At 39.3% G+C, this 22,680-nt stretch overlaps 2 protein-coding genes across 4 annotated transcripts; both read left to right on the forward strand.

The window, feature by feature from the left end:
* LOC133924485 (uncharacterized) lies at positions 1-4,499 on the forward strand. Its single transcript, XM_062370051.1, has 8 exons — positions 1-270; positions 1,752-1,915; positions 2,075-2,137; positions 2,302-2,368; positions 2,460-2,560; positions 3,123-3,167; positions 3,329-3,790; positions 4,039-4,499. Exons 2-8 carry the CDS (start codon positions 1,784-1,786, stop codon positions 4,207-4,209), a joined length of 1,041 nt encoding a protein of 346 aa, XP_062226035.1. The 5' UTR covers positions 1-270; positions 1,752-1,783; the 3' UTR covers positions 4,210-4,499.
* An 880-nt stretch (positions 4,500-5,379) lies between these two features.
* On the forward strand, positions 5,380-22,341 carry LOC133924486 (eIF-2-alpha kinase GCN2). Of its 3 annotated transcripts, none has more exons than XM_062370053.1 (30): positions 5,385-5,763; positions 6,696-6,767; positions 6,871-6,930; positions 7,012-7,117; positions 7,702-7,806; positions 8,048-8,521; positions 9,210-9,341; positions 9,421-9,507; positions 9,592-9,678; positions 9,787-9,883; positions 10,966-11,083; positions 11,731-11,785; positions 11,888-12,054; positions 12,570-12,757; positions 13,423-13,571; positions 13,876-14,125; positions 14,543-14,801; positions 14,958-15,054; positions 18,167-18,247; positions 18,378-18,434; positions 18,643-18,774; positions 18,851-18,937; positions 19,367-19,475; positions 19,557-19,693; positions 20,051-20,155; positions 20,384-20,484; positions 20,572-20,674; positions 20,759-20,881; positions 21,340-21,499; positions 21,635-22,341. In XM_062370053.1, the coding sequence occupies exons 1-29, from the start codon at positions 5,645-5,647 to the stop codon at positions 21,448-21,450; spliced, it is 3,768 nt and encodes a 1,255-aa protein (XP_062226037.1). In that variant the 5' UTR covers positions 5,385-5,644; the 3' UTR covers positions 21,451-21,499; positions 21,635-22,341. The 3 variants fall into 3 exon arrangements, 2 of the variants coding, with proteins under 2 accessions (XP_062226037.1, XP_062226036.1); XM_062370052.1 differs by having other exon boundaries at positions 5,387-5,763; positions 21,340-21,477; XR_009910817.1 differs by lacking the exons at positions 20,759-20,881; positions 21,340-21,499; positions 21,635-22,341 and having other exon boundaries at positions 5,380-5,763; positions 20,400-20,484.
* Positions 22,342-22,680: the final 339 nt, after the last annotated feature.

Genomic DNA, 22,680 nt, shown 5'->3' on the forward strand with positions numbered 1-22,680 from the left:
CCGACGAATTCTTTAATTTGTGTACACGAGCAGCCATGGAAGAAGCGGCGAAGCTTCCCCTCCCTCTCCTTCCGCTGCGTATATATACAAACACCCCGCGCCCACCTTCCCGAGCCCGGACTGCTCCAGTCTAGACGTAAAGCGGAGATCTTCGAAATTTGGAGGGGCCATTCGCCAATTGGCCGCGGTTCTTGGAGGGGGGAAGAACAAGGAAGAGAAGGGCGCTGCTTTCTGTTGGGACCCCCCCCCCCCCGGGCTCCGATCGAGGAGGTAATCTCTCCGTTCTTCTCCTCGGGTGCTTTTCGATTCGGGGGAGATTTGGCTGGGACAGCGCGGGGAGCAGTAGAATCTGGTTTTGTCAGGTCGCGGTTCAAGGTTTGAGAGGGGGAAAAGGAGGGGTTTTCCTTGGATGTCACGGTTCGAGGTTCCGGTCGTTTGGTTTGATTCCTTCGCGTGGGTGGTTGATTTTTGTTTGTTTTACGGTTTGATCTGAAGGAAACTGACCGGATTAACTGAGAATTTTGCGGGTTGCTGGGGTTTTGGTGCGCGGATTTGGGTTTTAGGAAGCTTTTTGCCCCCTTTCATGGTAGTCTCTGATGTTTATGTTTGTTTGTTTTAACCACCAACCGGGAGGTAGTTGTGTAGTACTGTGGTTAGACGCTTTGTGCATGCTTGATCTGTATGGTTAAAGTGGCTTGAGAGTGTGGTGTTTGTAGAGTTGACGTTGATGTGGTCATGTGGAGAAGAACCGAAGAAGTGAATTTGGTAGAAGACCACGGAGACTCCAGATTTCCTGTTGAATTTTAGCGATCAATATTGTGCTTGTTATATTGGTAAATTCCGGTTGGATTTATTTTTTGTGTTTAGAATTTTCAGTTTTGGGCGAGAAATAGTGAAACTAGGCAATCCATCTGTGTGTGCAACTTTGCTCCTTTCCGTTCTTCCATGATACTCACTGGAGCCTCTAGTAGGTGGTGGATTATCGCACATAGTTGTAATATTTTTCGGATTTTCCTATTGAAGGATGGTGTTAGATTAGTTGGGTACGTTGCGAGCTCTACTTTTGCAGATTCGAATGTTGAATAGTCACCAGATGGTTACTGAATAATACTACTAGCTTACCACACTAGCATTATGTTTTAATGTACTCCTTTAGAAAGGTGGTTAACTTGGTTGCCGAATTGGGAAGTTCCATTTTGTGTGCCCATTCTGAGTATTAGTGATTCTGGTGGTCCTTGAGAGTAGCTGATCTGACTGAGTCAGCACAGAACATAGAGTTTCCTTTTTGTCTGGCATTATTGTTGTAATGGTACGGCTGTCTGGTTATTTAAGTAACGGAGTATAACTCTATTTTGCATCAATAACTCTATTTTGCATCATGCGTTACTTTGGTTTTAACGGTGAGACTGTAAAACCAGTTAGCACTTAGCAGTTATTATTTGTCAGGCAATGGGTGGATTTTAATATGGTAAATTGTTCCTCAATACTCAGCCATCTTCTTGTGCTTGGTAACGCCTAGTAATTTTGTCTTGTTTACCTTTACTGTTAGAGAAATTAGATTGCTTAACTGTAGAAAAGTTACTGATGTAAACATTGTAAATAATTTTTTCAGATTTAAGAATGTAAAAAATATAAAGGGTATCTGTTTTTCATGTTCAAGTGTTTTGATTTTCATTTTGTTGCAGTCAGTGGTCAGTTTCTGTTTGAAGGCAAAAGTTAACTGAGATAATATCATTTTCTTTTCCTTTCAGCTTTCTTAACAGAGGAAGTTAACAGTAGCGCAATGAAGGCACCATCGATACTGGTTCAGTGTTTCCCTGGCTTGCTTCCCAGCAAGACCACTAGTTGCGTGCCGATTGTAACCGAGAGGGATATGCATTTACCATCACCAACTGTTGAAATAATCCCATCAAAGGTACACCTGTTTGATCCCTTTTTGGTCATCATTCATATATGCGATTCCAAGTGTATATATTGTTCTTCTTTTTGCAGAATTTGTGTTGAACCGTTAATTGATAATTTTCTTGAATTGTTTTTCATGGATAAAAATGATATGCTTTGATTTTTTTTTCAGAGTGCCCATCCTTACAAATATGCTGGAGAGAAGGTTGATGTGCAAGGTCTTGATATTTTCAAGGTTAAGTAGTGGATACAAATTTCGCTGATTGCTACTTAACCTTGAAAACTAGCAAAGGTCTTGATATTTTCAAGGTTAAGTAGTGGATACAAATTTCGCTGATTGCTCAAATACTTGAACTTTAAGTTGATCTTCAGTGCTTCAATATGTTTCTTGTTCTTCAGGGGAAGGTCAGCGTGGCAGATATGATAGCCTTTTCACCTTCTGAAGTAACATCATCAAAATATGATGGTAACCTTCTAGTAAATCAGCTTCCAAGACTTCTGTCCTATATAAATGTATTCTAAATGTAGAAACATACTGTTTTCCCCCTTTTCCTCAGGAACTCTGAAATATTGGGAGAGTTCCATTACTCTTGTCAACATTCTTAAAAATGAGATCCGTGATGGACAGTTGAGCTTCAGGGGCAAGCGGGTTCTAGAGGTAACTCATATGAGAATACTTACCTTTTTATCTAGTTATTCTATCTAGTTGGTGCTCTGTACAGACTTGCTTGGTGTCTAGCACTGCTTTTGCTTCCATAAGACTCGTAACGAAAAGAAGCTGCTAAGTTAGTTGTCAACTCACCTACATAGGGTACGTTTGGATCTGCGCCTAGAAAAATTGTAGTCTGGCCAATTTCGGTTTCTGGGACCGATAAAAAATCCTGGCTTTAAGGGGAAAGCTAGCCTCCATCGGCATGGAAAACGTAGCTCAGCGTGGAGAGCTGAATTGGCTCGCTCTCATCGGCAAGTCTCACGCTCACGAAGCGAACGAGTCGTAACTGCTTCTTTGACTCGACGGAGCCAAACACTAGGCAAGATCAATCGTGGCTTCGCCGAAACGAGCTATAGCTTGCCCATTTAAACTATAGCTTAACTCGTTCTAAGATTCAAATGTACCCATTTTTTTTTTTCAAAATTCGGCCTTAGACTTTCAGCATGGACAATTTTTTAAATCTGTGACCACTTCATGATTTATTAATTTGTTTTGACAATTGATGCAGCTCGGATGTGGATCTGGTCTGTCTGGGATTTTTGCCTGCTTGAAGGTTTGTTTGTCTTTCCATTGCTTATGATAGCTGTTGAATAAACGGATATGCTTATTTAAAGTAGATTTATGTTTCTCTTCATTCTCGGAACTATATGTATTTTCTTTCACTTGTCACATGACTAGCAATGGCCTTACTTCTTGCTTAAATGCTACTTGCAGGGTGCATCCACAGTTCACTTTCAAGACATAAATGCAGAAACCATACGATGCAGAACAATACCCAATGTTCTTGCAAATCTTGAGCAGGCCCGGGACAAGCAGAACAGACCATCAGAGAGCCCTGTTACACCATCTAGGCAGCTGTTGGATCCCAATGTACATTTCTACGCTGGGGAATGGGATGAGCTCCCCACAATTCTCTCAGTTGTGCAGCCACCTGCAGCTCCAACAAACCTAAGCTTCTCTGAGGATGATTTTATGGATGGCTTCAGTAGCCATGACGGGAGCAGTATAGTTGGTCACGACTACTTGCCCAGGCGATCCAGGAAGCTTTCTGGTAGCCGGGCATGGGAGAGGGCTATTGAGGCCGACCAAGCAGATGGTGGCTATGATGTGATTTTGATTTCTGACGTCCCCTATGCAGTGAACTCTCTGAAGAAGCTCTATGCCCTTATTTCAAAGGTCAGCTCCTCAAACTCCTTATCGCCTTGTCGGACCTGCATTTCTAATTTATTTCCCTGTGCATCTTACTGAAATTGTGATGTAGCACAACATTGAATCTTCTTGGATTCTTTGTTGATCAGGACCATAGAGAGTATTTAGGTCGTTAGGTCCTGATATGAAGTATTTCTCAGAGTAACAGTGTTATTTTGTTTTCTGAGATGTTGATTTTGTTTTTGGTTGTCTAACTGTGCATTTTACTCTTGCAGTGCCTACGTCCTCCATATGGGGTCTTGTATGTGGCTTCAAAGAAGAATTTGGTTGGTTCCAATGGCGGTGCGAGGCAGCTTCGAGCTTTGATGGAAGAGGAAAGTGTCCTTGGTGGCCACTTTTTAACTGAGTTATCTGACAGGGAGGTCTGGAAGTTCTTCTTCAAGTGACCAAATCCAGGAACATCCTGGCCTCAAAACACATTTTTTTGGTTCTATCACAGTGCTGTACATACCGCGAAGCATAGTTCCATTAATTCTTTGGTAGTAGGTTGAAAACTGGGGGGGGGGGGGGGGGAGTATGCTTAGTTGAGCTTGCACAAGTGTTGAATTTCGCAAATGTTTTATTGTTTTGTAGATCTATGTTGTTCTGTTAAGTACAGAAGGCAATTGTAGTGGCCTTTGCATACCAATATATGATGATGGCAACTCAGAGCATGGTATCAGCAACTTTCACAAAATGTTACGAACTGTGCATCTTTTTAGAGTTGGCCCAATGCTCTGTGACTCGTAAAAAATTAGATTTTTAAGCGTCTCAATCTAAAGGTCGCTTGTCGATATGCCAATTCGGTATAGGCAATGTATGGAAAAGGGGTTGGCTCTCGAAGGAGCTTCGTAAATTTTGTAAACTTATTATGAAATTTATGTGTTTCAACTTCCCAAACAAACTATACGAAAAACAAAGAGCATTGTGAGAATCCAGCGAAACTCCGAGTTCAAACGAGGCCTTATCGCATCCAGTAGAGCAAGAGCAAATGTAACGACAAAATTAATTCTGAACGAAATTTGACTAGTAGTTCCAGCAAGTGGCAAGAACTCGAAATTCAATTTTCCTTTCCGTTGAGCTCTTGAAATCTCACTTCCTCAAGGAAAATCTTTTCGTCGCGCGCACGGCAAGAAGCCCAAAACTAGCAGCAGTAGCCCGGGTTCGCTTTCATCCGAAGTCGCGAGCAGATGCAAATTAATTCCTAGGGATATCCACCCGCTCTCTCTAATTTAACTAATAAAATACTATTTTTTCTCAAATATTTTTTTAAAATTTATTAGTTAAACTAAAGAGGATAGATGAGTATCTTTATTTTAATTAATTTGCACCTGTAGTTGTTTAAGAAGTGATAATTCTTGCTGTCACCGATATGCACCTGAGTCACTAACTTAGGTTAGGATAGTAAATTTGTTATAGCTCATCTCGTAAGAGTGATAAATTATTAAATAAATAATTTATCATATATCACTAGTTAAAATCTAAATTCCTAACACGCTATTAAACCTCACATATCAGTAAGTTAACCGAGAAAGATCCATACGTTCACGCAAAGACATATCTCTGACGTATAAGGAATTGCCCCAATTGTTAAATATCTCACTCCCGGCCAAAAATCACGCCGCCTCCCTCTGCACGAGACTTGGGCCCACTCGACAGTTGCTGGACGTTCGAGCCGACTCGCCGTCGTGCCCCCCATCCCTCCCAATTCCCACGTCAAAACCGCCTCGCCCGACGCCACGCGAGCGCAGATCTCCTCGCATCCCACCCGTCGCTCCCGCTTCCACTCCCGTCTGCTCCGGTGGGGCGATAGCGCGCCGTGCCGCGCGCTCCGACTGATCGATGGGGCACAGCTCGAGGAAGAAGAAGAAGCGGGGCGCGGCCGGGCGCAAGGCGACCAAGGACCACGCCGCGCAGCTCGAGGGCGACCAGACTGCCCTCGACGAAGAGCTCACCGCCCTGTAAGTCACCCCCCGTTCCACCGGTTCCTTGCTTCTCCTCTCGCCTAGCGGATTTTGGCGAATCGGTTGTTGCGAGGCCGTCCCGGATTTGAATCGCGCGGCCTGTGGATTCGCGGTTGCTGGTTGGCTGCTTCCTATTGCGTCGCGTCGTGTCGTGTGGAGTTAATCACTGGTGGCGTCAGGTTAGCTGCTTCGGAGTTTCGAATTGCAAGGCTTGTGAGATGTGTCCCGCTTTCCTGGTGCTCGTACGGGGTTCCGGAGTGGCGTTGGTTCACCGTATTGCACTATTGCTTGCCGTACATTTTTTCCCTTCTGCGGTAATTGGATGTCCGTACTGTTAGTGATAGGTGGTTCTAATTCCCGGCCAATGATCTCAGTGCGGTGTGAATGTGTGATCCCCTCCATTAGTCACTGTTCTGAGGCCCTTAGTGCTCATCGTTCCGAAAATCATAAGGCTGCGCTTCTGTAGAGTTTTGCAGTGTTGTCTATTTTAAAACTGTTGGTAACGGGTACAATGTAATATAGTTCCGTTTCTTCTGCTACTCAGGTGTTTGAACAAGTAGATTATGAGTGCGCAAGCTCAACCTGTTGTTACTCGCCAAGCCTCTTATACTCTTATTTATTTTGTTACTTGTAATTGCTAGGTTTGAACTATGGTCTGTGGAGTATAATTGGATATGTTTGTTTGAACTAGAGATTGATCTACTATCTGCATGGTCATTAAGTGTAGGAAAACGCTTTAACTTGGATTTGATGAGTTTTAGGTGGGACTGAATAACTTGTTTACTAATAAGAAAAGTAATGATCGATTAACTTTGCGAATTGTCAAATAAAAGCAGACAGAGTTTCTATCTGCTATCTAGTCTGTGCCCCTTTTTTAACCCTTCTGCTTGTATAATCTTAACTTCACCTTTTGGTACTACATCAATTAGGACTTCAATTTTCCGGGAGGACTTCAAAGTAACATCGGAATCACCTCAGACCCGATTTAGCATATGCATCAGGTATTTTTCTAATAATGTAATGTGAGATCAAAGAGTACATATAGATGTTTCGCTATACATCTTTAACAACTAAAGTTTTGTTACCAACGAATAATTTGAACAGGCCTTATTCTGACAGCACGGGCTTTGAAGATCTAAATGTTTCAGCTATTCTTGATGTAATGTAAGTGTCTTTCTTTAGCCCATTACCTATACTTGTTTGTTATTTATAGTAGTAGACATTCACCTCATGATTTAAATATAGATGCTTTCCTGGTTACCCCCACAAATGTCCGAAGTTGCGGATCATACCTGAACAAAATTTGTCTAAAGAAGATGCTGATCGACTACTTTCCCTTCTTGTTGATCAGGTATATTTGACTTCACCTGACTTTATTACTATGATCTGTTTTTACTAAGAGATTATAGGTATTAGCGTCAGTAACACAAGAAGCCACATTCAAATTAGTGGGATTCAGGTCATATTGCTTATTGGCTTGCTATAAATGTTATTTTTGATGAACTCTGCTATTTTTGGAACTGTCCTGCTGCAAAATTACAAGAACAATGCAGGCTATGTGTATGCATTGTTTTGTTAGGTATTTGGGTTCAAACCGTAAAGCAGCTTCTACTCCTATATGGGCAAGTACTGGAGTAGTTTATGTTCATTCTGTTCGTAAGTGAAATAATCTGATTATCACCTTATCACTTCATGTTTAATAAAGGTGTGGGTACCCTTTTCTAGTATGTCTATCAAGAGAATCAATAATAAAGTGTTTTGTTTAACATTGTATTAAGACTGCAAAGTTGAACATACTGATTTCATAATATTATCTAAATTCAACTTTTGTTTTTCTGTAAGCAATACCAACTGTAATGATTGCTTTTTCCCTAGTATGTTTTTGGTGTGCATAGGTTAAGCACCTTTGACTCATTTATTGTTGCCTGTTGTTAGGCAAACATTTATTCTCGAGAAGGGCGCGTTATGATTTTCGATTTGTTTGAGGCTGCCCAAGAGTTTGTGTCAGAAATCGCTCCAGCTCATGTTTCAGTGAGAACTGTAAGTCAGTTTTTTCATGGCATCTGATAGAATGTATAAGATGTTTTTTCTTCGTTTTTGGTGTATGTGTAGTGAAATTAAGGATGCGTAACACTTTTTGCTGTTTTGAACTTTTTGTTCCTTCATGAATTCATGATTCATCCTTTGTGTTGAACCTTTTTTATTGATCTATGGCTTCACAATATTCTTTCATCTGTTGCTCTTGGATCATACTTGAGTTTCTTATTAACTTATGCTGTAGGTTCCTCGCTTGGGTTTGAACACAATACATCAAACTACTGATGAAGATGTGAAACTCAACCTTGACAGTGATCCTTACCCTGGAATCTCTTACATATATAACTCGTTTGATCTGTATAGTCAGTTATACGATGATAGTAGTTGGAGTGGACCAGGATCAGATCTGGCAACTGATAATGGCAGGAAAAATACTGGATCTCAGGTTAAACCTAATGTTAGAAGTAAGAGGAAAACAATCGTTGAAAAATCCCATGCTTCAGCTGATAAGGTTAATATTGCAAAAGGCTCATCTGAGGATAAAGCTGAACAGCAAAATGTCACAAAGCATGGTTTCATAAGGGAGACAGCTCCAAATTTACATGTTGTGGCAGAGGAAACTGAAACTGAAACTGATAGCAAAATTTTGTCTGTTAGCAATGCGGGAAATACATCAGATACTCCAGAGAGGAGTTTTAGCAGTCTACATGAACCTGAGGTAATAAAACAGAACTCTTGCAGGTTATTATTGTTTTAATGTTTTTCATGAATAAATTATAGCATCACATTTCTATAAATTTACAAAGAAAAATAAAATTTAACCTAGGGTTGCTCAAGGATTAGTCTTTCTCAAGGAATATGTTTATGGAAAAACCTAAAAACATAATAGTGTTATAATAGTATGAGATTGAAGGAAACAATTTATGTCCTGATTTGTATGTCAACTGTTGAGTGCTTTTTTTTTATAAGAGTTGTTAATTGTCCTCATGGGTTTGTAATCTTTATTATTGTTTTTACTGGTAACGGATTTATGCAAATAGTTATGTTCTACTTTCGATTTTACTTGTTGATGCCTTTTTTTGTCCAGTGTTAAGTTTTGTTTCTAAAAACCTTAAATGTTTATTTGATGGTTTGATAGAAGTGGAACATGTGAAGTGTCTGGTATATATCATTTTTCTGACTGTATATTGTATTTCATGTGTCTGCTTCGCAGCTTGGCTTACTGCCATGTTAATCGCTCTGTGACCTATTTGTTTTTGCAGATTACACCACGTGACCGATACTTCTGTTCCTGCTTTACGTTTTAGAATATATTCCTTCTTACTTTTTGAGTAGCCCGTCTACAATTGAGTAGAAAAACATGGCTTATACTACTAATCTGACAGCATATTTATCAATACTCGTAGGAATCTGACCTTGCAGATGAAGCATGGAATGAAGAAGATTGCAATTCAGACTTTGGGTCTTCAAATGCACCATCTTATGTTTCAGATTTGTTAGATGATGCTTTGCGGAATAAGAAAAAGGATTTGATTCTGGTAATTTTTTTCTTCTCGTTACCATCTTTGAGTGACATTTTCTCCTTAAGTACTGAACCTTGTTTGATATCTTAAATAGGTGCACCTGCTTCGTATGGCCTGTGCGTCGAAGGATTCTCTTTCAGCTGCTTTGCCAGCAATATCATCGGAGCTATACAACATAGGAGTGCGTCTAGTATTGTCATTATGCTTGCTCTTTATTTCTTTTTGTCACCATTTCTAACTGAATGGTTCACATTTTTCTAACCAGGTTCTTTCTGAATGGGCTAACGATTTAATTTCTGAGTCTCCATCTGTTTTTGGGGAAACTTTTGGTCATGTTTTTGGGCAACAAATGGTAACCTACACTGGATTATCTTCTGCTAGCTCATGATTTACCTCTACTAATACAATGTAATGTTGATCATCTCTAATTGCTACTTGACTTCCTGATGACATCGAATAGACCTCTTCAAAGTGCTCTCTATTTTGGAGAGCTGATAATTCATCATCTAGGCCAAATTCCCGCTATTTGAACGATTTTGAGGAGCTTCATTCAATTGGTGAGTTTATTACTCCCATTGGTAATGTTTTACTGTACTATTTCAGGATGTATCAGTTGCAAAGTTCCTGAAAATTTTGTCCGTTGGTGTTTCTCCCAATTAGTGCTTGCTATATGTGCACAAATGAAATATGTAAGTAAATGAAATATTACTAAATACTCACGCTGTTCCTAAAGAGATGTTACTTTGGAATACATGCAATCAGTGTAAAACTTTGACCACTGATATAACTAAAGTATTTATAATTTCCGAAATGAAATAGTATACTAGTAGATTTGTCATCAAAAGTAATTTCATATGATTATATCTTTTATAATTTTTATTATCATACTATTATAAAAAATAATGGTCAAAATAGTATCTTGGAGACTGTCAAAAATAAAAATAATATCCATTTGGGAACAAAGGGAGTAGTATTTTATGAAAACTCTGAAACTTAATGTAAACCAAAAAGAATTCATGCAAGGCTGTGATGCACTAATGCTGAATGGGCTTGATTATTCTAGGTCTTTGGTAGCTCTTGGCCTGAGGTACTTTGCCCACTCTATGTTAACTAGGTGACTAGCTCCAGCAGACCTGAGGATATCCTCCTTGTTCAATTATTGGCAATCGTTGAAGTTGAACCATTCTTTTTGTTATTCTGGGCCTTCTGGCCGTAGCTGTCCACCCTATGTTAACTAGGTCATATGCCAGCGGGTATTATGTACCCCCCTTGTTTGATAATTATCAATCGTCGAACCATTCTTTCTGTTATTCTAGGCCTTCTGGTAGCAGCTCTTGGCTCGAGATACTTAGCCCACTCTATGTTAACTAGGTGACTAGAGCCATCGGTTCTATTGATAGCCTGTAGCGTTCTTGTGCTGAAAGTTATGTTATTGATTCACTGTATTATATCTGCAAATCTGTATTTATTGTGCGATGATTGGTTTTCATTATGAATATGTTGTATATGAAATTCTGCTGTTGCGCATGGTAGAGTGGATTAATATATCTCACCTTTAGTATTGAATTGTATGAGTTGCAATTTAACTCCCTATGCATTTTGATATATTAGCTTGACTCTGAAGACATCATCTGTACAGGTCAGGGGGGCTTTGGTCGTGTTGCATTGTGCAAAAACAAGCTAGATGGACGCCAATATGCTGTAAAAAAGATACGCCTGAAGGATAGAAGTCCTCAAGTGAATGAAAAGATTCTAAGGTTTGTATATATCCAATCTTGTTCTTTTAGTTGAAACATGTTGCTTTATGCAGTTGTTGTATCCGTTTTATGTTCATATTTGGAAATCACCTTGATGGTGGAAGCAACCTAAAGATAATCACTTAAATTGCCATCAGTCAAGCCTCTGTTTGTTTGGTAATTATGCATCTTTTTACTTGTATTTCTATTTCTTTGGCTTGGGCCAATTAAGTCCCAGTCTACGCCATTGTTTCCTTGAGGTTAACTATTGAAAGGGCTTCTACAATGTGTAGTGTGAGCGCTAACATGTTCTAAACTTGTTTGATAATAGCATATAGATCCTCAGCCGTTTCTTTTCTGTAATGTGAACTGCAAGGTTCTGTAGATGTAGATGCACTGTTACCATGCAAATTCATGTCACTTCTGCAATTTTTGTAATGAGACGGTAATTGACTAGTGGGTATGTTGTATAATATATTTAATAATTCAGGCATTGCGGCTCCCTATAGATCATATGAGCTGTTATATTGGATGTTCAAGTTCAATTTGGTAGTTACTATTTAGTAACTTATGGGGATGTGTTCTTTTTTGTTTGCTGTTTGAGTTTTCTCCAGCACATCTTTTGTGCCTTTTGATGTATCTCATTAATATTTTGACAAGGTACTCAGAGAGGTAGCCACACTTTCACGTTTGCAACATCAACATGTTGTCCGTTATTACCAGGTGAACATCTCCGCATATGTGCTTTTTTACTTATGAAAATAGCCGTTATGCTCAAAATTATGTAGTTGGTCAATTCTGTCTCTCCTGTCGTTGAGATGCCAGGCATGGGTTGAAACTGAATACGGCCATCATCATGTTTTGAATGCTGGTGGGTCGCGCACTGCTGAGAGCTCTATCTTTAGTTATGACGACATAAGCCTATCGGATGCAGGTGGTGGAAATAAGCAGGAATCCACATACTTGTACATCCAAATGGAGTATTGTCCTAGGTGCGTTTCAGTATGCTTTTATGCACTAAGGAAAGTTGTACTGTGATTTCTTCGACTTTTTTTATTTTAATTTATTCTCTCTTTGTTGAGAAACTCTCCAACTTTGGATGTTTGAGCCATATTTCTTGGACTCTATGTTATAATTGATCAAAGATACATTATACCTGTATGATTGAAAAGATCTCACTCTTTGTAATAATATTAAGAATTCTCTTATTCCTGAGGCATACTGGGATATTATGGTCATTTCCCTCGATCATTCTATTGGTATAATCTCCTTAATCCCAAAAATACACCTTATTAAAAGAATTGGAGGGTGTAAGTTAATATCTGCAGGGTAAAAAAAGATGAACTTATAATTCATTTAAGGGTTCTCCTTGGCCGGATAATTCGGATTTTTGGGACTCTATACAAAGAAATATTTATTTTTGCGTTTTCAGTCATTGATGCTATTCTACAGTAAGAATTCATTACGGTTGCTCTGTATCTAACTGCTTTTGGACTGTTGTTTGAAGGACCCTGCGACATGATTTTGAGACATACAGTTCATCTTTTGATGTTGACCACGCATGGCACCTATTTCGACAAATTGTGGAAGGCCTAGCTCATGTCCATAGTCAAGGAATCATACACAGAGACCTGACACCCAGCAACATCTTTTTTGATGTTCGCAATGATATTAAGATTGGGGATTTTGGTCTTGGTATGTACGCTTTGTGATTATATCCAGAACTGACATATCTTTTCAATTTATTTGGTTTTTATCTAATTTTTTTATCAGTATGTACTAGTTAAACAAAAAATCATACAGTGTCATAGAAGATGGGATTATTGCTTATACTTTATTTCTTTCTTGAGTTGTGATGCTGTGAATTAATCCAATTTATGTATCTCCATCAAGCAGTATTCTTATTTTATCATGTTATTATACCTGATAGCTTGGAAAATGTCTTCTAAATATGAAGTATTAAAATGTGATCTGTCAGCTTCTATGCTATGAGTGATATAGAATGAAATGGCCTTGTCACTATTTCATTCTTGCATAGGGAATTGGAAAATACAACATTCAATGCATACGCCAGTTCGGTATTTACGATAATGTGGCCGGTTTGATCATATGAAGTTGCCAACTTCAGTTGTCTCTCTCTAGTATATTGATAATTGAATTGTCGAATGAGTCCACTGATTTACTTGTGTTGTTTCTACTGTCGTGCTTTACTTTGTAATCATGACTACGTGCACTTCTCCAAAGGTCTATCCTGAATCACAGGGATTTTATAGTTAGTTGTTTACGATATTCTACGTGGAGCTTAACTCCAGGTGATTGAAGAAGATTTTCAACTGAAACGTTTTTATCACTGTTGTCAGCCAAATTTCTGAAGCTGGAGCAACTAGATCTTGACCAATATCTTCCTACTGAGGCAATAGGTGTTTCAATGGATGGAACTGGCCAAGTTGGTACATATTTTTATACCGCACCTGAGGTAGAGCAGAAATGGCCACAGATAAATGAAAAGGTCAGTACAAATTATTAATTCCTTTAGCTTACAAAAAAATGAACAAAAAAACTATCTATTTGTGAAATATGATCGGTGTGTCCTACCGGGATATGTGTTGGTGTTTGTTTTTCCTTTTGTGGTGTTCCCCCTTTGGGCCAGTGTATTCTCTTCTTGAAATGAATGGCACAGCTCCTGCCCTTGGTTTCAAAATTTTGGTGAAATATGACTTGTTCTTTCCTTTTAATATGTTAGAAACTTGATACCGACTAGGTGACTGTAGGAATTTCAATCTTACCTGACTATTATTTATGTCAATTGTCAGGTTGACATGTACAGTTTGGGAGTTATATTCTTTGAGCTTTGGCATCCATTTGCCACGGCGATGGAAAGGCATCTTGTTCTTTCTGATCTTAAACAGAAGGGGGATCCTCCAATGTCATGGGCAGCACAATTTCCTGGTCAGTCAAACATGTTAAGACGCTTACTGTCTCCAAGCCCATCTGACCGCCCATCTGCTGTCGAGGTTTTGCAAAATGAATTGCCTCCTCGGATGGAAGACGAGTGGCTAAATGGTAAGCCATTAACTTTGCTGCATTAACATTACATCATTACCACCTAAAGAACAGATCTTGACCTGATTGTTGATTGAAGATGATGACTTCTGAAAGAAATTAAATTAATTAATTTGAGGTTTCTGCTCTTTTGATATGGTCCTGCTGCATAAATATCACGGGGCCTTTGTCTGCTTTATTGTGCACCTGTCATGTACTCTGTCCTTTTTTTGTGAGTGGATTCGGCTGCTCAAGTGCAGTCTGCATGGTCACTTTATTTATTGAATGAATCAGTAGGTTTGCCTCTATTTAAACCAAATTTTTAGAGCCTTTTCTTTCTAAATAGACACTGCGATTACCTTTTAACTGAATATATTTGAAGTGCCAATTTGATCTGTTTGACTGATTTCTGCCACTGCTTTTTGGCAATTGATACAGATGTACTTAGAATGATACAGACACCAGAAGACACGTATGTTTATGACCGGGTTATATCTACAGTATTTAACGAGGACAGGTTGATTGCCAAAATGCAATGCCAACATGAAAGCAGCAAAAAGTTCACCGGTAACAATGATAATAGTGAACTTCTGGATACCATCATTGAGGTTGCCAAGGAGGTTTTCAAGCGACATTGTGCTAAAAGGTTCCAGATATCACCCTTGCATACTCTGGAAGGGAATTTTACCAAAAATAGGTGTGTTGATTTCTAGACCACTTAGCTGACCAGATGTTTTTTAGGAGGAATAGCTGACGGATGTTTGATCTTATAAGAGAGAAACTGATGAGTGGTGCCTGTTATATGACTAATGCTCTGTACTGAAATTTGATGTAATTGTTCACAAATCTCTAGGAGAAAGACGGTGAAAATCTTGACTCAAGGAGGAGAGATGCTAGAACTTTGCTATGAGCTGCGGACACCATTTGTTGTGTCAATTGCTGCTAATCAGGTCTGTGACAAGTTGTTGTCATTATTGATTTTGTTCTTTATTTATACCTGTGTGAATGTGTATGCTTCTATTTTTGTTTATTTTTATATTATACCTATTCCCAGTTTTTAGATTAATTTGACTTATTACCTTTTTTTCTTACAAAATAATTTAGTTGCTACATTGGATATGTTTCTAATGATGCTACTACCTCCGCCCTCTTTTACTTGTTACTCCCTTCGTTTCTTTTTAGGGCTTATTAGGATTTGAAAAAGCCTTTAAAAGTATACTTTTACCATTAATTTCTGTTACAATTAATATCAATTGTTACAAAATCAATTCTGTATTAAAAGATATCTGAAATACAAATATATTGATACAACTTTTGTGCACTAAACATGAATATAATATAATTTGACTAATTGTTAGTCAAAACTTACGAAGTTTGACTTTTTCAAATCCTAATACGCCCTATAAAAAGAAACAGAGGGAGTATTTTGGAGTCTTAGGATATGTTTTTGACCATTACTTTTTTCTAATTATATCGTAGCATTTTTTAGGAAATATTAGCAAATTTAGTAAAAAAATATTTTTCTAAATAATGACTACTAGGAAAAAGTTTCAACTGAAAAAACTAATTACTTTTTTTGTATATTTGCAGTCAATTTTTTTTTTAAAGATGGCTACACAGGACAAGTAAAAGAGAATAGAGGGGGTACTAACTTCATGTGTGATGTGTCTATATCAGTAGGTTTGAATGCAGTACTAGCCTACTTGTAAATTGTGAAGGCTTCTTTCTGCGCAATACTTATTCATGTTCAGTTGTTAATTGATTGCTTTTTGTGCCCCTGAAGCCCTAAGGGTCCGTTTGATTGTCCGTATGGCCCTAGCCTGACTCGTATTAGTGAGCCAAACTCATTTAAGCCAGGTTGTGTGTATGCAGTGTTATTTATTTGGTTGTCTGCATGTGCTCAATTTGGCTGAGAAGAGATTGTGTTTGGTTACCCGTATGAGTATATATTGCATGAGATTAAAATAAAAAAGCAAGTGTTAACATGATGTTTATTTTACATAAATACATTTTATAGTACTTAATTTATCATATTAAGCCTTAATCCATTTGAAGTGTACTAATGTAAGTTAATACTCACTAATTATACGCTAATACCATCATTAGCTGAGTCAGGCCTGCATCCTGCGAGCCTGACTCTAGAGAAACGCAATCGAAATCCGTTTCTTGGGAGCCAGGCTGGCACGATGATTTTGCATCGATTGAGCTAGACCCTAGAGGTGGTGCATGCAACCAAACACCGAGATTTTGCATCCCGTGAGCCTAGTTAGGGCATATACACTCAACTAAACAGACCCTAATAGGAGAAAACCTTATAGTTTAGACATATCAATGATTGTTTTGTTTTATTCCAAATGGTAATGTAGTAAATTTGGTGTACACCCCCACCACTAGAGCACGAGTTGATTCCTGCGTCACATCTTCTTTTACTATCCTCACATGTAATAAAAACCCGTAAATTTGAATAATTTACCCAATTTTGCTATCTATCCTTTTCCACTAGCCTTCACGTATTGTTACTAGCTACAGATATAGGATCTGTTTTACTAATGAAAATAAATGAAGAAATTAGGAGGGAAATTAGCGGATAATTTCCTTTTTGGATCAATCTTAAATCAAACTACGGCATCAGTCCCAATGTACTTGTTCGATGTCGCTCCCATGACGCATCCACATCTCCATACCTTGAGTTTGTGCTTAATGTTCCGCGTCCAATGTTTGTGTTTTCATTGCAATGCACGGACATTTAGCTAGTCATCATCAACGCTCCAATGTGTGGGCCACCTTCTTCATCACGCGTCCCCAGGCTTCTTTTGGAGCATTGCGCTGGCACGACGGCCTTCGCGACGAGTGGTGGCAGATCCACCCACGGGCGTCTTGGCGACAGGCAGAAGGCGAGGCTGCAACACTTCTGCAATTGAGTTTGTGTTTGAGAACCTAGGCAAGATTTGGGGTGGTACCGAGAAAGAACTGAACAAATCGAGAGTAGATCAAAGGATTAAACAAATTGAGGTTTAGAACTTACTTTCTCATATTTGTTCACCGATTCCTTTGTCCTAGTGGTTTGCCTCGATTGGTGGTTGATTGGAAGATAGATTGCTTCTGGTGAGGCTTGGAGCTGGTCCGATTAGGCAATGAGATCAATGGTGTGGTAGATTAGGAGTGAGCAAGTTAAGCATAGTGCAGTCACTTTCTCTTCTTGGCTTCAATCGCTTGATATTAGTAATGCTCATCTAAGATTGGTATTGGTTTTCTTTACTAAGCTGTGACATCCTAGCTAAGACTTGGTGATAGTTGAAGTTGTACATGTGTGGCTCTGACTGACCCTAAGAGGGAGGCATGACCCCTGCTCAAGTCCCAGAGTGGGGACTTGAGCCCGCCGGTGCCGAATGACGTGCTAGAGGCCACAACCAGCGTTGCTAGCCCTGACTGGGGTGAGTGGCAGCGACGGCTCCACGGGATCCTGCGCCCCCTGCTCGCGCTCATGGGTGCTTCATATTTTGCACGATGAACTTGGTGACCATGCTGTTCCCGTCGCGGATATGGGTGACAGTGTGCGGGTTCTAGAAGGCGTGTCGTCCTTGCGGTAGTTAAGTAGCCGTCCGCAGAAGCTTTGCTTGGCCTTCACGGCATCCTAGATCTTGCGGTAGTTGAGTAGCCGTCTTGCTGTGTTGCGGGCTTGCGGTGCTGCTGGTTACTCGCGAGCTTGCTTGTGTAGACCGCTCTAGTGAGGCGGGCTGATTCGTGGCATTATTTGGGCTTGCGACACAGGCTAGCCCAACAGGTTAGTAGCGCGGCCTGCTCCACTTACACCCTTAATGCCACCTAGTTTCTCCTAGGTTGGTTGAGTTTTATTTATGTAGTAAATTTGGATGTGCATTTTGTGTGATCACATTTGCTAGTTCACCTTCTAAGGGATTTGATACTGTAGTGTATCCTGGGAAAATTCATTCAATCAACTGGCCATCCATTGAGCCGCTGTTTGGGATTTTCTAGAATCATACCATTGTTTTGCCTTTTCTTTCTGTTTTACTCCTCGCTTACTCACAAATTCATCTGCAGACATCATCATTTAAGCGTTATGAAATATCATGGGTTCATAGAAGAGCTGTTGGCCATTCAACTCCTTATCGTTTTCTTCAGGTAAATGCTTTGGATAGACTGAATTGTTGTAAACATATTTTTGTAATTTACACCCTTCATTTTCTACTCTTTCCCTCTCACGAAATAATTTAAAAAATCCTTCTCAAAGATAATGTTGATATCCTGTTAGGGTGATTTTGACATTATTGGCGGTGCTTCACCAATACCAGAGGCTGAAATCGTTAAGGTAGCATATCTCCATGTGGCATACTGGCATCCTCTTACCTTAGTTCTATGTCTACATTGTCTATCATTTTGTTATTATTTTATCTTTCGTCTGGCAAGATGCAAGAATATCATTTGGAAGGAGGCAAAACTATATTGGAAGGTGCATTTTAATATTGAAAATGCAGTTTTGTGTTGTCATATAAATAATTATTTCTGTGCAATGATAGGTGACTTTGGACCTTGGGACCCGTTTTTATGATTCCAAGGCACTAGTTGTACGTCTGAATCACAGCAAACTTGCTGAAGCAGTTTGTTCCTGGGCTGGAGTTTCTCAGGAACGAAGACAGAATGTTGCTGAGGTATGATATTTTGTCTTACCTGTTTCTGAAAGTTTTGCAATCATCTTAGCTGATGCCTTTTCTTTTCTGTTTTCAGTTTCTATCTTCAACTCTTGTTCAATATTGGCCAAATAAGGCTGATCGCAAGTCACAATGGAGTCTAATTAGGGGGCAACTATTACAGGTATAAGAAAAATATTCATAGTTATACAGTACAATGCACTATTCGAGGAGTACCTTCATAATTGTTTTATTGTTTATAAGATCATCCTCTATAGCACTGCAATGAGGAAATTGTACTTCATACACTTGGATTCACGGAAGAAAATATAATTTATTACTCCACAACCTATCTTCCATGACCATGTTCATTGTTTTTTGGAAAAACTTCCATTTTACATTGTTTCTCATTAGCTAAATGAGCTTGCTTCTTCACACCCAACCATTCGTATAGCCGGTACTGCTGCTGCTGGAAATATTTTTTCTTGGTAATCTTTTAGTTTCCGTGGAAGTGGTTGTGCTATATTGTTATGCATATGAACATCTTTTGGAGAAGGAAACATTTCTTGGCATATAATTTTGATGCTATGGGCTGATTTATCAAATGCTCTAGGATCTTCGTCTTTCTGAAGAAGTTGTTGAAAAGCTACATAAAGCAGATCAGCGCTTTTGTGGCCCTGCAGATCAAGTACTCGCTAGATTAAGGGGGACCCTGTTCCATGGTAGCGATTCTTATCTTTCTAAATTGGCTGCTTAAATCTAGGAATATCTAAATTTCCATTTTTGTGTGTTTCTTGTTGTAGATAAATCTGCTTGCAAGGCTCTTGATGATCTATCTGCGTTTCTGAAATGTTTGAGAGTATGGTCAGTTCAAGAACACATTACTATTGATGTACTTATGCCTCCTTCAGAATGTTACTATACAGATCTGTTTTTTCAGGTGAAGCACTGTAACCTTTACATCTTGGATTTTGTGTGGTTCTAAATCATTGTTGAACATTTTGTAGAGAGCACTTTTATCTTGGGAGAGAGCCCTATTTCGTTCCTCATCTTGAAACTTAACTATAACATCCTAATGTTATATTTATTCCTTGTCTTAATTGATTAAGAAAAAATAGTTGAAAAGGAAAAGAAAATAATCTATTGCATTTTTCATCTCATTCTTAAGATTTTCCTAGTTCAGTCCTATGATTTAGTGGATGACATGTCAAAATGTGCAAAGTTTTTTTTAGTGTTGATGAAATTCACCATTTTTGTTCTTGATATGGCACATGCAATTTACCCTGTCTCGACACAGGTCTACTCAAAAGAAGGTAATCAGGGATCTAGTTCCCATGAAAAGTTGCTGGCAGTTGGTGGACGATATGATTGTTTGGTGGAACAAGCTTGGGATAAGGCATATGTAAGTTATACTTGATACCTCCTGTATGTTTAAGGAGAGACCTTGAATGTGTTTACAGTAACAAGTAATACATATAGATGGCGCAAAATATTAGATGCCTCACATACTTGTCATGGAAGCTATATAATTGTTGTTTTCTCCCACAAATACCTCTCATTTGATGAAAAAGAAAATAGAGGCCTGTCAACTTATTTCAGTGTTTAATTCTATTTGATATGACCTGCTCAGAAATCCAAACCCCCAGGTGCTGTTGGTGTGAGCATCGCACTCGAGAAATTCCTTCCTAATAATCCTTCATCTGACCTGGGGTTGCCGAGGTTACTGTCCAGGTGATCATATAGATACTTCTGAATTACGACACTAATAATTTCTGTGGCCTATGACCTAAAAAATAAACAAATTTCTGTGGCCTTCAGGATCGAACCTAGCATCAGTGTACTTGTCTGTTCAAGGGGCGGTGGTGGTCTATTAAATGAGCGCATGGAGCTTGTTGCAGAGCTTTGGAAAGCTAACATAAAGGTAAGTTCTGAAAGTATCACAGGTAAGGATCGGTGAGGAGAGTGAAGCTATTATGATCAATGCTGATAGATTTACTATTATCAGGCTCAGTTCGTTCCTCAGGAAGACCCAAGTCTTCAAGAACAATATGAATATGCCAGTGATCATGACATCAAATGCCTTGTATTTATCACTGAAGCAGGTCTCTCACAAACAGATCTTGTGAAGGTAAATACATCAAAGTTGTGCTACTGTGTCGTGTTTTTGCTGTTTCGAGAAGTTACCAAGTACTCTCACAAAAAAATATGCTAGGGGGGAGGTGCCTTGCTTTTATGCATCTATTTGCATTTCTGCTGTGCAAAACTTCTCTAGTATGTTGAGCATATATGACCAATGTCAACATCACTGCATTTGTTTGCTTGACTAGGATTAAGGATCAAATTGGTCTTTGTATCACTATTCACTAGTTCATGTTTTGTGCTGTTTTTTAAAATCTAATCTAAAGATGGGAGGCAGAAAGTATCTCGTGAAATTGTGAACTCTTTAAGATACATTAAAAATGATTGTTTGGAAATTAAAATGAAGGAAATCTGTTGATTGCTCACTGCTCTTGAAATTTGCAATGCCTATTCTCGGTACAGAGAAAGTTGTTATCAATTGTCCTTTTTTTGTCATCTTTGGCCCAGGTTCGACATCTTGATGCTAAAAGGGAGAAGGAAGTTAAAAGAGAGGAACTTGTAAAGTTCCTATCTGATGCAATATGTTTACAATTCAAAAATCCTACGATCTGGAGTTGATCAGCAGACCTGTCATTTTATGTCCAGGTTTGCCCTAGCAAAGGATCAAGCAATGCCGACTTTTTATCTACCTTGTTTGTGTAGAATCTTTATTTATCTTGTATTAGTTTCTATTATTTGAAATCCATTCTTTTCTGAATGAGCCAAATTTGTGGTTACTAGTATTTCTCTCTTAAACTTCCAGGTGAAAGCACTTCTTTCTCTTCAAACATGTGAATGCACACCAAAACCATGCATGATGGCTTGCGCGCAAAAATAGCGAGGTTGTTGGGGAGCTATCTGCAGTCTTGGCTACCCTGTGGCCTCAATTCAAGATGGCGTGGTGATTGGTGGATTGGTGTAATCCTGGTTGTCCTCCTGAGCACCAATGCTATGCGAGGTTGCTTCAAATACAAGATGGCGGGTAGTTGGTGCAATTCTGCAGTTTTGGGGTTACATAGACGTGGACAGTTGCTCCTGCTAAGGTGCACAGTTTTCCTGTTGGTAGCAGAACTGCTATGCAACAGATCCTGCTAGTTTTGCTGCCTTTTCTTGTGTGCGCGTTCTTATTTTCTACAGGTCTATCTTGTACATAGTTGGGTTTGGTGTAGTCCGTCATGTACAGGAAAATTTTACATTCTTGAGGTTGTTCGCTCGATTTGCAACTGGCTGAGCTGGGAGAAAACAAAGGCGTGTAGTTTTGCGACATCATATTGTGGTAAGAAAGTACAATTTGCCATGTCGGCTGTGGGCCACTTGTTCCCATTGTAAGGCATCACGAGTGCTTGGATTGTGCGTGTGCATCTCCAGGAACTGCACTTCTCCGTGATGTGATAGACTGTAGCAACTCAGCATTAAGAGGCTGGTGTGATGCTGTTTCAACTTTCATCCCTATTCACTTCAGTTCGAGCATATTTTGTCAAACTTTTTCTTGACACCACATTGATTTGGCAGGCTGTTGTCTCTGTGCTCGAACCATCTCTTCTTTAGTCACATTAGACGAGCGCTGCTCGCCTGCCCGTGAGAAATTTACACCAGCACTGGTTGCTGCACATGCTACGACTTCAAAGGGTTTTAAGAGGGAATCATCTACTAGCATCTCCTACATTAAACTAACCCAAGATGTCCAAAAGATTCTCAGCACGGAGACTAATCTACGAAGTCCTGAATTCCGTGCACGAGCACCACAGCTAAGTCCAGCCGAGTACCGCCCTTTTCAATTCAAGCCTCCATAACGCTACTCCACAATGA

The sequence above is a fragment of the Phragmites australis genome, chromosome 7 (genome assembly GCF_958298935.1).
Source record: "Phragmites australis chromosome 7, lpPhrAust1.1, whole genome shotgun sequence".
NCBI lineage: Eukaryota > Viridiplantae > Streptophyta > Magnoliopsida > Poales > Poaceae > Phragmites > Phragmites australis.

Bases quoted from the DNA above. Each gene is read 5' to 3' on its own strand.
- LOC133924485 (XM_062370051.1), top strand. From the start codon at position 1,784: ATGAAGGCACCATCGATACTGGTTCAGTGTTTCCCTGGCTTGCTTCCC. The intron at 2,369-2,459 runs GTAACCTTCTAG...CCTTTTCCTCAG, and splicing joins AACATCATCAAAATATGATG to GAACTCTGAAATATTGGGAG. The intron at 3,168-3,328 runs GTTTGTTTGTCT...TGCTACTTGCAG, and splicing joins GGATTTTTGCCTGCTTGAAG to GGTGCATCCACAGTTCACTT.
- LOC133924486 (XM_062370053.1), top strand. From the start codon at position 5,645: ATGGGGCACAGCTCGAGGAAGAAGAAGAAGCGGGGCGCGGCCGGGCGC. The intron at 18,248-18,377 runs GTAAATGCTTTG...ATATCCTGTTAG, and splicing joins CTCCTTATCGTTTTCTTCAG to GGTGATTTTGACATTATTGG. The intron at 18,938-19,366 runs GTATAAGAAAAA...CAAATGCTCTAG, and splicing joins TTAGGGGGCAACTATTACAG to GATCTTCGTCTTTCTGAAGA.